At 35.8% G+C, this 14,515-nt stretch overlaps 1 protein-coding gene across 2 annotated transcripts in view; it reads right to left on the bottom strand.

The window, feature by feature from the left end:
* Positions 1-1,460: 1,460 nt before the first annotated feature.
* The window catches only part of Cept1 (choline/ethanolamine phosphotransferase 1), a 41,392-nt gene continuing 28,337 nt past the window's right edge, over positions 1,461-14,515 (bottom strand). The window contains exons 5-9 of one of the 2 annotated variants that reach the window (XM_048443416.3): positions 11,665-11,749; positions 4,168-4,299; positions 3,597-3,755; positions 2,977-3,102; positions 1,461-2,231 (exon numbers count right to left, since the gene is read on the bottom strand). In XM_048443416.3, the coding sequence (XP_048299373.1) occupies positions 2,112-2,231; positions 2,977-3,102; positions 3,597-3,755; positions 4,168-4,299; positions 11,665-11,749 (622 nt within the window). In that variant the 3' untranslated portion in view covers positions 1,461-2,111. The remainder of the gene's footprint in view (positions 2,232-2,976; positions 3,103-3,596; positions 3,756-4,167; positions 4,300-11,664; positions 11,750-14,515) is intronic. The other variant, XM_048443417.3, reaches the window with a different exon arrangement.

Here is a 14,515-nt window from a genome sequence, read left to right as displayed (position 1 = left end):
TGTTTCACTCCGTATTTCTTATTGTAGCCTTTAGAAATTTCTGAATTCCATACAAAGAATGCAAATGAGGTAGGGGTGTAACAAGAGGCAGAGCGACAAAATGGGAGTTTAAGGGATACACTCTGATTTGACAAACACAAACTCCTACTGCCGTACTGCCGGTGGTAGATGTCCACATGCCATACCTAACTGTAGTTTTGTAGTTTCTAGGAATCATTATATCTTTTTAGATATATAGAAGTAGTTGCTAAACCTAGTTAGATCTTGAAAAGTTTCAAAACCCAAGAACCAGAATGCTGTTAAGGCTGTGAAAATACTAAGGCTCCAATATAAGTCTACCAAATTCTCTATATTGATTGAACCTGGAGTGTGGTAAAGTGGTACAGCCTCTAATCCGAGCACTCAAGAAGCTAATCGAGGAGAACTGAGAGTTCAAGACCAGCTTGAGTTACTGAGGGACCTTGTCCAGAACCCAATCCCCCAAAAGTCCTGGGAATATGTTTTCTAAAAGCATCCACATTGTTGAATGATTTTCATACTCTAGTAGGTAAGTGAACACAACAACCAGGGCTGGGTGAGGCTTTGTACAAACCAATCATTGGCTGATGTTATCTAGGGCCAAAAGAAGTATACACATGACTGCTTTTCAGATTCTCTCCATGGTGAGGCAAAAAAATCAATACATGTATTTATTTCAATTGTCCTTAAGTACCTCTGTTTATAGCTTTGGTATGGTATAAAAAATACTAGTTAGAATTCAGAAGACAGCCTAGATTCCATCTGGAATACAGCAATAATGTGTGACAACTGGTATTTCCTTTAGTCTTTCCAGGGCTCAGTTTTCACTAGGTCTAAACAATTGTTGAATGTCTGCTGAAATAATCAAATAAAACAATAGATGCAACTGTACTAATGGAGGATTGCCTGCCCCCTTCCCCCCCCCCCCCCCGCTGTCTTAGATTATCTTTACATCCCAGTCCTCCCTCCGCCCTAATTTTCCACATCTTGTGTAGCTCAGACTGGCCTGAAACTCCATAGTAAAGGACAACTTGAAGTTCTGATCCTCCCGCTTCCACCTCTGAATGCTGGGATTCACTACCCTTTGTATTTCTCTATAGTACAGAAACATCTGGATACAACAAAAACATTCAAACAGTAGTCTAAATACCAAAAAGGAAAAGGCAAAGTCAACCACCACCATTCTGGCCAATGACTGAAGAAACGTTGGAGTAATGACTGCAATAGAAAGAACCTATAGGAGAGAAAATGAACAAAACATGTTTTCTTTATAAAAGATTTAACAGTTTCTACAATAGAGTGGTCAAAGCATATCATGACAACACAGCCGACCTTATTTCCTTAATTGTTAAGAACAGAAATAAAATTTGTCTCAATTAAAAAAATGACATTTAATATTTAGTTTACCTTTCTCCTGAATAAAAATGAGAAAACAGGCTGGCTCTGAGATCATATATTTATTTAAAAAAATAAAATGGATTGACAAAGTTACCACATTATTTGCATGCTAGCCAAGATTTCCCAAACCCGTGAGAAACACCATTTCTTGATCAATAATAAAATCACTTCCTCAACAATGTACAGACAGGAACCCTTTCCATCCAAATTTAAGGTCTTTATGACTGCTCTCACCTCACAAGCTAGTAGGTTGTAAATGTCACAAGCTGAGTTCCTTACAAAAAAAGTCTGAGAAGACAATAAACAAGATGTTACTAAAAGATGACGATTTGTTAAAATTATAAAGCAACCATCGTTTGGCCTGTAAAAATTTTACATTAGAATCACCACCACTGGGAATACGCTCCTCCGACTGATAGTCTGAAGTCAGGATAATCACAACACATGGCATTTTTCCCTGCATGCTTTCTGGAGCCAAACCCTGTTTGACAACATGTTGACTTTACAGGATGAGACCTGACATTCCCATTCTTAACAGGACAGTTAGGGAGTGTTACCAGTGACAAAGAATGAAAGTTATATAACATTGATTATTATAAATTACATTTGTTCTTCTTATCCACCCCCGTTCTCCTTAACATATTCGGATTCTTTCCTGCAGAAAACATGAGCTTAAAAGAACCCCAGTCCCATCGTTAGTGATGATTAGTGTGAGCTGCAGAGGCTTTAATTCTGAAGACATGTATATGCAGGTGAGATGCAATCTGATTGCAAACACTGACACAGTAACGAATCAAATCAAAGAAAGAGAAGACCTAAAAAGAGAAAAGATGTTTGATTAGACTCTCAACATGTGCACAGACCTCCCTAACTTCCTGAGAGGATAGACGGGTGGCTTCTGACTCTCTTCTCTCCAAATTCATCTTCAAATTCATACAGTTGAGAAATAGTTGCCTCTTGATGTCCTTTATAACTAAGGATTAACAAATCTTTCCTTAGAGAGATAGTAAATATGTTAAACTTTTTATTATTTATTTTATTTTTTGAGACAGAAGTTCCCACAGCCTAGGCTAGCCTCAAACTAAGTATGTAGCTAAGAAAGATCTTCAGCTTCCAATCCTCTGGCTTCCAGTTCCCAATTGCTGGGCTCACAGGCAATGCCAAGTCTGACTTTTTAAATATGGTGCTGGGGGTCAAATGCAAGGCTTCATGCATGCTAGGCAAGAACTTGACCACTAAGCTATATACTCAACAAAATTACTTCACATTTTCTGAGTTGTATTCTCTCTCACAATTGCTCAACTCTGCCAGTATAGAATGAAAGCAGGCACAATTTATAAACGAGTCGCTATGCCTGAATATAGTCTAAACTTCTGGTACACAAGCAATCAGAAATTTCGAATTTTTGAGTCTTAACATAGGTAGGAATGGTAAGACTAACAAACATGCCGGCTAACATTGAAATCATAAACAACTCTTAACACATTACAAAGGACTGACTCGGTCAAATAAGAAAACAAGTAGCTTCCAAGCCACAAAATAAGACAATATAATACCTACCAGGGCAATCCAAAGTACAATATATTCATCAATGAAGCTGTTAAAATACTGGTCCAGAAACAAAAGTGCTGGACCTATGAATGCTGTGTCATGCAGATGCATTTCACTTTTCGTCATGTGTGCAACCTGAGAAAACAAAATCAACGAAATAGGCACTTTCATTTTGGAATTGTCAGCAACACAGTAAATCAGTATAGTGCTCAAAGATGAAGTTTCAAGAATGATATTCAAGAATGTTGAGCTTGTGAAACTACAAAAAGAAAATTCTATCAATGTTAAAATTTTATGAGAAAGGGAACAGCCACGCCAACTATGCTGGAGGGAAACACTTGTACAAAAGACAAAAGTGTCTCAATGTGTGTCCAGGATGACACTGAAGAATGCACACAAACTGGCTGACCAAATTAAAAAGTGGACAAGATAGTGAAAGGATATAGAACTGTAAAGAACATCAGGCAAACTCAAAATGTAGTGTCAGGAGAGGAAACACAGCTATTCTGTTGATGTAAAGTGTTTATACTGGAAACTCTTAAGACTACTCAGGAAGCCACAAAATGAAATACAGGCCCACAAAACCAAAATAAGATGAACATTAAAAGAGTAAAAACTGAGGTGCTTACCACAAGCTTATTAGTGATTTTAGCTGACACAAAACCAAATGTCAGTATATAAAGACATGGGTGCTTTTCAAACAGCTGAACTGCTGACTTCTTGTAGATCATAACAGCTAAGGTGATCACCGATCCAATATGGAGAAAAGGAGAAAGGACACTTGTTCCCTGTACAGAGCAGAGTTAAGAACATTTAATGCTGTCAGATGCTTCATGGACCTACCACAAACACTTTAACCCAACCTTCCTAGAACCTCCCAGTGGCTGCCCGCTAACAACTGCAATAAGCTGGACTCCGGACTAGTGAGAGGCAGCTGCATGATGGGTAGTAAAGTACAACAGCACTGTGCTTGGCGGGTGTCACCTCCTTTTATATAGCATGTCATACTTTCTAAAACCATGGGTGCTATGCCCATATACATGAACGCTTCTCAGGATACAAAAGTATGTACAAATATTTATTTCAAAGGCTTAAAAGAATTTCCAAGTTGACAAATGATTATATGTCATTCAAATGAAAACCAAAGTAATAGAACAAGTCTTAGTTTGCAAATCTCTGAAAATCTCAAAGTATACTCACTGCTATGGTTGATCCATTTTTGCCAACACCACCTGTGAAGATTACACGGAAGTAATTTGTACAGGAAAATATGGTCCCTGCCACAGTACAAAGTGCAGGAAAAATTTTCATTTGAATATTCAGCACTGGAATCTTTAATGGGTAGAGAGAAAGGGAAATTAAAAATATATACACATTCAAATAAGAAAATATTACAGTTATTCATACCCTTAAAAACTCTCCATTCCTTATAGCTAATACTAATGAAATGGAAATTTCCTTCTCCTTGAATTATAAAGAATATAACAAGTCTCAAAAGATGAAACTCACTTCTGACATAAAAATACAGTATATGAGATGGAAAGAAGGCTCAGAGGTGAAGAGCACTGGCTGCTTTTTCCAAGATCCTGAGTTCAATTCCTAGCACCACTATGGTGCACAACCATCTACTATCACAACCATCTGACGCCCTCTCCTGGAGCACAGGCACACATGCAGATAGAGCACCCATACATAAAATAAATCTTAAAGAGTTCAACAGGAATCATTTTTAAAAAAGAAAATACAGTGTTTTTAATTTGCATCATAGATCATTAAAGTTCTGTGAATGCATTTAAGGTTTTTGTTTTTTAAATAAAAGGGGTGTCTTTCTATTTCTTTGTATACTTTCTAAAATCTACCTCTAAATATGTAGTGCTTCCTAGTTGCTAAACAATATAGAGCAAAAGTAATAAAGATATTAGCAAATTAATTTTGAAATCAGCATAGAACTCTATGTATAAGAATTCCAAACCAGGAACTGTTGGGATATAGCCAGCTGGTGGAGCTGAGGGCAATTCAAGTGGCATTCACACTTATAAAAAGGTCAAGACATCTAAACTGGTGCAGCTCTACAACCATACCACAATGTAGTATATAAAGCTTACTTTTCAGTAAATAATGTACTACTATATGACTGTACCCTAAAAATATGATTTACCTAAAGTAAGATGAGGGGTTGAGATGAGTGGATTGATAATGTACATTTAATCTTGCAAGTATAATATCCATCATTTAAAATGGAAGACATACTAAATGTTTGGGGTCCCCAACGAGTTTCTTCTTTTTATATCCATTCTTTTTTTTTCTTTTCTGGTTTTGAAATTTGCCCAAAGGTAAGATTAATAAGGCTATATTGAAGTAATTATAGGAACAAGGGTATAAAAGCCCACAGCTTTTAAAGGTAATGAGTTCTTAAAATAAAAACATTTAAAACAGGGCAATTTATACTATTCAAGACTTATGTGCTTATATTTTAAAATCAAATGGATATAAGACACGTCTCTTTGTAATATAAACTCGAATAAAATTGGCAAAACAAATCCAAAACTTCTGAATGTTCCATTTCTTCAAAACTCTCAAGAACCCACTTTGTTTACACAACTCTCCTACCTCTTGCAAAACTGCAGCTCTACAAAGAAAGTGAAAGCAACTATTTGAATCTCAGTCACACTAAGCAGGATTTAATCTTCTACATGAAATATTTCCACTTAATGTTCAGGAATTTGTACAAGACCCCAAATTGTCTTCTTCCTTGCCTAATGTCCTATCCTACAGCCCAAATTTAAGATTTTAAAGAGAGGAGATAATAAATAACAATGAGGCTTTGAACTGCTGTAGTTTCTCAGATTTACTACTGAAATCTGATGCACTTGGCTGGCACTCTGTTCCTTTTCAATTCCCAGTCTCCTGCCATTCCCCCCACAATCCCCTCTACAGAGACAATGGTGTTTATGGCAAAGGCAGAAATATGACACTTGCCTAACTAGAGTATTGCACCATTACAGGGAGTTCCCATATTATAGCCAGGGTATCAGCACCCCGAATGAGACGACTGTATACCATAGTCACTCGTGCCACAACTAACCTGATCAAGCATCACTACTTGTATTTACAATTTGGGAAAACTGCTTTAATATCATGAAACTTTTGCCCTTTGGAAGAAAGAATAAACACAAATACTAAATTAATACAAGGCCTGGATCACAAAGTAAGCCAGCAACTCTGAAGTATCCTAAACATCCCAGGGTGCTCACCAATTCTGTCATCTTAGCTATAGTATCAGAATGTAAGTTCAAATGTAGGTTTCAATTTGAATTGAATTTTAAAATTATGAATATTTATTGAGGTTAGGCAGTGGTCAGGTGGAAATCAAAGGATAACTTGTCGAAGTTGTTCTCCTTCTATCATATGGATCCCAATATCTGAACTCGGTCATCAGGCTTTAGTGACAAGTGTCCCTATGGTCTGAGCCATCTCTCTCACTCCTGAATGAATCCTGTATTCTCTTTGGGGCCCTGACTACCAGAGGTGATCAGTATGTATTTCTGAATGAAGATTCAAATTGTGTCCCTTTCCCTGTGTGTACCAAATTCCTGTTTTTTGAGACAATGCATAACTATTTTCCTTCCACTTTATAATGTAAAAGGCAGTGCGCACAGAAAAATGTGAGGTCAAGTACAAGAAATTCTCACAGGTGATTCCCCCTGCAAATTGGCACCAATGAACTACTTATAAAAAAAAAAAACACTGCATTTTTACCACTTTTGCCCCACACTCAGAATCAAGGAAGATGTGCACATTTTGTTTCTTTCTAATCCTTTTTCGTACTATAATCTCACTCATCATTATTGCTACTCAGACTGCATTTACTCTACAGAATTAGCTAAGGTGCTATCTGAAAACAACTGTCTCAGGCTTGCCTTACAATTTCAGTAATCTTCCAAACTTGCGTAGATTAAGAATTCCATTAAGTTCTGATGTCTTTTCCATGGTCAGGGGGAAAAACCTGGCTTTTTGACAGGAAGTGTATGCACCCAAGTAATATCAACGCATTACAACTGATTTTTAAAAGGATAGAATGAGAAAAGTTTTAAATTCTCAGCACCTCTATCAGACACAATCTATACGTTTTGGTTAGATTTTGAAGATACATAGTAATTTAGTAGGTTTTGTGGAAATAAAATAAAATTTTAAGATTAGATATTTTATTGCAAAGAGCATAGAAATATTTGTCTGTAAATCATGATAAAGACTTCTATTTATCTGCTTTAACAACATGTACATGTGTATTTGTACATGTGAATTCAGTGCCTGTGAGGGACAGAAGAGGGTGTCAGATCTACTAAAGTTGGAATTATGGGGGGCTATCATCAGCCACATTCTGTGGGTGCTGGGAACTAAACTGGGTCCTCTACAAGACCAGCACATGGTTTTAATTAAGCTATTACTCCAGACTCATGCAAATTATTTTAAGTAAATTCCATGAAAATACTAAAAATGTTAACATAATTATAGTGTCCAATATGACTTTAAGGAAAATCACTGTATCCAAATTATTTAAGCATAAGGGTATTTTTTTTTTTAAGTGTTCCAGTTCAATGGTTGGGAATGCAGCTCAGTGGTAAGTGCTTGTCTAACAAACCTGAAGAACTTAATCCCCAGCACTGGAAAAAAGCCTTTTAGTTCAAGAAAGACAAAAAGATGATAATGCATGATATATTCAGTCCTCCAAATAATCCGAAACCATTTCGCTGTAGTACTATTTATCTAGCTGCTGCTGAATTCTAAAAGATTTAAGAACTATTTAATCAAAGACAGCAAATCAAACGTAGGTCAGGCACAGTGGCACATGCCTTTCATCCCAGCATTTGGGAAGCAGAGGCTGGAGGATTTCTGTGAGGTAGAGGCCAGCCTCATAAGCAAAGTGAGCCCAGGCTCTGTTACACAGAGAAACATTGTCTGGAAAAACAAAACAAAACAAAAACAAAAACAAAACCCAAAACAAAACAAAAAAGAGAATCAAATGTAAATAACCACAAGTGAACAGTGATTAATTCACATATTCACATTCATACACCCACTACTTCTAAGAGAGTCCTAAAGGCAATACATTTTAGGAAGAAGCACACAAGATGCATTTCCTGTTTCCTGAAATGTATTAACTTTTGCAACTAAAAGTATTCCTTTCCTGTTATAGAATATTAGTGAAAGATGCATTACATTTGTTTATGCTGCGGAACATTTGTAAAATGATGCAAATATGTGTTGCATTCTTTTATGTTGCATTTGTTTAACTCTGTAAAGCTGTGTTACTTTGCCTGTCTAAAATGTCTGATGGTTTAATAAGGAACTGAATGGCCAATAACAAGGCAAAAGATAGGCTAGGCAAGACTGCCAGGCAGAGAATAAATAGGAGAAATCTTGGGACAGAAGGATTGAGGAGCAAGAGAAAAAGGGACCAGTCACCCAATCACAGTCAGACATGGAATAAAAGATATACAGATATACAGAAATAGAGAAAGGTAAAAGCCCAAAGTCCAGAGGCAAAAAGTAGATGGGAAAATTTAAGTTAAGAAAAGCTGGCTATACACAAGCCAAACTAAGGCCAGACATTCATTATAAAAAATAAGTTTCCATGTGTGATTTATTTGGGAGATGGATGGCAGTCCCCAAAAAGAGTAAAGAGTAAAAAACAGAACAAAACAAAAAAAGCAAACAAAAAACCCCCACCAACAACAACAAACATCAAGAACAACGAAAGAAACCCAACACTTTCACATCAAAACAAAAACCCAGGAAATAGCAATAATATCAATTATAACTTTTAGTAAAACTCATCTCTTTGGGAAAAAAAAGGTGGCAAAGAATGAGTAATCCAAATGCAGTAGCTGTCAGTCACTCACCTCTGCAAAACAGAATCAAACTTATGAAGACATTTATAATATTTATGTTTGTTTTCTTTTACTATAAATGTGATTGCTAAAGTCATGGTAAAAATTTTATAACTTAACAAGAATTTGGAAAATACCAGCGATTTTATAGCCTGAGGTTTTAAAAGGGATGCAAATTCCCTATGTGAGCCCTAAATAAAACAATCTTTTCTCCATTTTGATATAAATGATGGGATTGCTAAATGCAGTTAGTTTCTGAGTCAAATACAATGCAACTAAATATATATATATATATATATACATACATATACACATACATATACATACATACATACACACACATACACATTTAGTAGTAAACAAATTGAGGTGGACATTTCTGACCCAAATTCAGATTTTGGAGCATTTCTGATTTCAGATTAGGAACAAGTATATTCTGATAAATATTCCAAAACCCAAAATGACCTGCAATTTGAAACACTTTTGATCCCAATCTTTTTGTATAAGGGATAGTAACCTGCATAGCAGTCTGCGATCAAACAGCACAAATAATTTCACTAAGTCTCCGACTGTTATAAGAAGGCAGGTCCTTCCTTTTAGTTTAGTGATGTAAACATCACAAAATATAGAATACAATAGGTCAAAGGCAGGACATCTGTTTTTTCAAGACATTCTAATAATAGTAATCATATTAATTCTGAATTTGGAGTGCTTGGCCTAGTATATTCAAAATATACTAAGTCAATTTCACAAATAGCTTAGGAAATGTCTTGATAAAGTCATGCAAGAGATTAGCTGATCTAATTCCAGACTTTGTTAGACGGCTAGAAGGGCTATAGAAACAGTAAGAACTTGCCTTAAATGAAACAGGTGGTAATATGAAAAGAATAAGGAAAAAGTCACTTTCATCCACGATAAAAACATGACTATATTATCTTAGTTACAAGTAAAGATAGGGTCAACATTTGACCTTTTGTTGCTATTGTAAGGCTGTGCTAAGCAGCCTAGGCTAAAAAGGTTCACTGTCTAGCTGAGGATGACTTTCAACTTCTGCTCTGTCTCTACCTCCCAAGTGCTCAGATTAACCTTTTAAAAAGTTAGTTACATAGCTTACTTCTACAAATTCTATTGAGAAAGATAAAACTATATCTGAATCAACTTACTACCAGGTACCCCTAAAAAATAAAACATGGATAGAGCACAAATACAAATATGTGTATGTGTGACATAATGTCATATTTAAGGATTAGTTCTATAAACCAGATGTTTAAATTATTTTCAAAGCATCAAGTCAGAATTCTCATTTTACAGATATTAAAATACTTTGTAAAAAAAAACCTTAGGCATTTTAAATATGTTTAAGATATTTAAGACAGTATTTTGGAGAGAGTTTTTATGTAAACCATGAAGTCTTTAAAATTAATAATCTATAGTAAAAGTGAAGGTTGGGCAGAAATTAGGTTTTATGATGTAGTTTTAGGAAAACAAATCTATTTTCCTTCCTGTCAAGGCTAAACTTTTTTTATAAGCCTGAACAAAACCAGTTCATCTATTAAGGGGCAAAGGTAATAAAATTATCTCTATACTTTAGTCACAAAAACCAAAAGGTGTCCACAGTGACATCTACAGCACACAAATGGCATTGTGCACTGAAAGACTTGATTCAGAATTTTCCTGGCTGACTGCAAATTATTTTCATTCCTTTATGTCTTCTTTCTTTGTAAGTACATCCTCTGAGCACAAGGAATTAGTTTTGCCAGGGAAGTACCTAATTTACCATTAGGAAGGGAATGAAGTAAGGGAAAGTCTGAGTCAGTCAATTTCTTATATTTTGAAATTAGTCTGACTTTGAAGAAACAAATACAGTCCTTTGGCTTACTAATTTTTTTTTTTTTTAAATACAACCACATCAAATAACTACTGAAGGGACAGCAGTACCAGCAGCTAACTGACAACTAGGGAGTGCTACCTTCCCTGCCCAATCCTGAACAATACTGGAACATACTGTAAAGTAACAGGGCTCCCTTTTATGCCAATGGGGGAATAAGGCACAAGAATAATTTCTTTAATTAAAGGCAGCCTGATCCCACCTCCCAAAATAAAACAAAGTAAAGCAAAACAAAGCCCCAAACAGAACAGGAAACAATCATACAAGGAGTGCCACCTTTCACAGGAAGCTTCTTATCAGGCAGGCAGTGCTTGTACTTATTAACCTGTTTGTGCAATGCGTGCCAGAGCAAAGTAACAGATAGAAGTTAGAGTATAGTCTCTCAAGAGGATCATGGGGGGTGAGGATTGAGGTTTATAGTATATTTCAGGGCAGGAAGGAAAAAGTAACAGTGTTGAAAATAATTCCATAGACTGACAAAATTCAGCACTATTTATATTGTTTCTTTTTCTGTGCCAGAGTTAATTTACAATTTCAAATTCTAAATTTGTTATTCAGCATCAAGCACATGACAGAAGACCTAGTAAAGTCACACACTACAGAAATGGGAAAAGTAATTTAATTGTGTCATAGTTAACTTACTTGTCACATTACCTGTTGTTCCCTTGAATGCAAAATGGGTTAACAATAAGGACTCAGATTTTCAGTGGCCTTCAAAGCACACTAATGTACACAGAACTCCAAAGAATACAATTTTCATGTTCTAACAAGAAATTTGCTTTTGTCTGCTGTAACTTTCACTCTCAGAAACAAGTAAAAATACTTTAAACATTACCCTTTAACTTGATTCCCCTATATTAGAAACACAAGCAGAAGATAACATGCATTACATAGGATACATGATGTGAACAAAATTACCATAGATTGCCAAAAAGGTGGTCCTCCAATCACTGCCAGCAAATGCATGATTATTATGAAGATTTGCACTTCTGTCACATCAATTCTGATTAGGTACAAAAAGCCAAAAAAGCAGAATTACTCAAAACACAATTCCAAGTTAATTTCTTGCAAGCAAAGCAGCATTCCTCTATCATGCACAATGGAAGAAAAATTTCAAATATGGAGCAAAGAGGGGAAAGGAGGTATCAAAAATTTGTTATGGACAAAATCACATAAAACCCAGAGCCTTTCAAATTCAATTTTACAAATTTCAGAGCAATAAAAACCCCCTTCTCCAAATCAATTTTTCTATAGTTTAGCCTTTCTCACCAAAATGAAAAAATATATGTATGTATTACAATTTGAGTATCAAGCAGAGAATTACATTGTATAAGTAGTATGAAATCTTGAAGTAAGCTCTGCAGTAGCAACTTTAACAGAAAGAAAATAAATCACTGAGACCTTGACAAAGAATAAGTGTATTGACCCTTAGATATATTCATTTAATGCCTGCTGTGCTACAGGTGTGAGAAAGAAAACCAAGCAATTCTTACATAGGTTCTCATTCTCACCAGGGTGACTACTCTCAGAGTCTGGGGAGAGAACTGAGAGCAGCTGAGCATTAGTTTAGAGATTACTGAAAACGACCTCATGGTCAAGAAGAGACAAACAGTGCAAAGGGTCGTGAGGGGGATGCAGAAGTCAGAGCCTGAAAGTTGGAGGGGTGGGGGAAAGAACATGGGCAAAAAGATTGAGGAGCAATGCCTATGTGGGTTCCTTTCCTTCTGCAGCCTAGCACTTCACATACTTGAGACTGACATCCTATCCTTGGGTCATGGAATCCAAACACTCTAACAAAGATTTTTTTTTCTACAGGAACACTGTTTTTTGTTTGGTTTTTCTTAGTTTTTTTTTTTTTAAAAAAAAAAACGGGGTTATTCATTACAGAATTAGTAATGACAGGAATTTTTTAAACCCTTTAATGAACTAGAGGTTAAATAAGTTCCACATAATGGAACAGTTACCAGCATTTCTGAACTGGCACAGCAGTGACCTAAGTGTTGAAATGGGAAAGTAGCAAATGTTAAGAGAAAAGTAAGTTGCAGAATGTGTATAGGCTATATTTTGTGGAAAGAATAAGACAAATAATACTTCCCTTTTATTTTTACCAGCAATTGTGCAACACACTTCTGGACGCATACATTGGAAACAAAGAAAACTACCATCTATTTGGGGAAGACAATGTGGGGACTGCTAGGTAGCTGGGAAGTAAGGACAAGATTTTTCACTCTATACTTTTTATGATGTTAGTTTTTCCAACAAGGTGGATAACTTATTAAATATAAAAACCTAAGAAAAGTCAATTATCAATAGGAAAGAGGTTTAGTTTCTACAGAACAGATCCCCACTTCTAAAACTGATTCTTAAGCAGGCAATTCACATGAGCTTAGGATATGTAAGCTCTAACACTCAGAATTGGCTTGAAACCAGTCTCTTCAAAATAAAAACGATTGATCTTTATTTGCTGCATGTTTTAAATAAATGCATATTTAGCTGCAAGCAGTAATGTAATCATTTTAATATACACATTTACTGAAAAAAAAACTGCACTGAAGTAGCTAAAAAGACTCTGCAGAGCTGACCTGATGTGTGGTGATGCCAATAAGGGGATTTACACTCAGTAGCAGACTCAGGAGACTAAGCAGGTAGGTGTGTCAAAGATGATCGACTTTGTCTTGGGTGGAGGGTAGACATCTTACAACATTTTGCTCGAAATATGAAGTAGCCTTTTGGAAGGGGAAGGGCCAGAAGTATAGAATTACAAAATTAAAATGGAGAAACCTCACACAATTAATCTTTGAACAATGGATGAGTTTAAGAGAGAAAAGAAAACAAAAAAGATCTGTATAGGCTTAAGGTAAGGTTTCTAGAAAAAGTTTTGGAAGATTTTCTAAACTATTCAGATATTGTCTCTGTAAGTGGGAGAGAGAGTCAAGAAAAACTTACCAGTTGGCAGGGAATTAGGTGTACTTTTTCCTACTTGCTTATAGGATTTAGCACAAATGTCTAAACTCCCTTCATGAGAACTGCCTAACATTGCTCCGAGGTCAGAGAGGACTTCAGATTCTGTTAGATACGGAATCACAGGTCTTAGATACAGAATCACAGGCCTTTTTCTGATGTGTGATTTGGCATATGGGTGCTGAGATCCAAATTCATGACCATGACTGAGTAGCAAGTACTCTTAACTACTTAGCCACCTCTTCAGTTCAATTTCTTTTCATTATTTTTAGAATGGAGACCAAGAGCTACTAATGTTCCGCAATTCAATGACTGTCTTCAAAAGGACAATAATCATCCCTTGAGAAAAAAAAAAAAATCCCTGGGGGAGGGGGAAGCTCTGTCATATAAGAGCACCCAAAACAAAGATATAGATATATATTTCTTTTCTGTAACATTAGTTTTCTACAGTCTAAAATTCTAGAGGGAGAAAATAAAATTTTCTTTACCCTTGGAAGGTGTTTTGAGATCTTTATTAATATTTTATTACAATTAATACTTTACTGGTATTGATTTAAAATAATTTACCTTTTCTACTTAATTTTTATACACTGTGAAAGGACAAAAATTTTCCCAGTAACTTTGAACAACATGAAATGTAATCTCTTGTCAGAGCATATCTAAACTACTACAAGCCAGAGACAAATACTGTCTCTGTGTTAGTTCAGACGGCTAACACAAAAGGATGATGGGAAGAGAGGAGCGATACATTGTAATGTCTAAGGTTTCCTAGTCTTTGGATAGGGTGACTGTGGGGTGGCAGTTCCAA

This window comes from Myodes glareolus, chromosome 17 (genome assembly GCF_982192425.1).
Source record: "Myodes glareolus chromosome 17, mMyoGla1.1, whole genome shotgun sequence".
Lineage (NCBI taxonomy): Eukaryota > Metazoa > Chordata > Mammalia > Rodentia > Cricetidae > Myodes > Myodes glareolus.
Note: the sequence above shows the minus strand (reverse complement) of the source record. Positions and strands in the feature narration are given on the sequence as shown.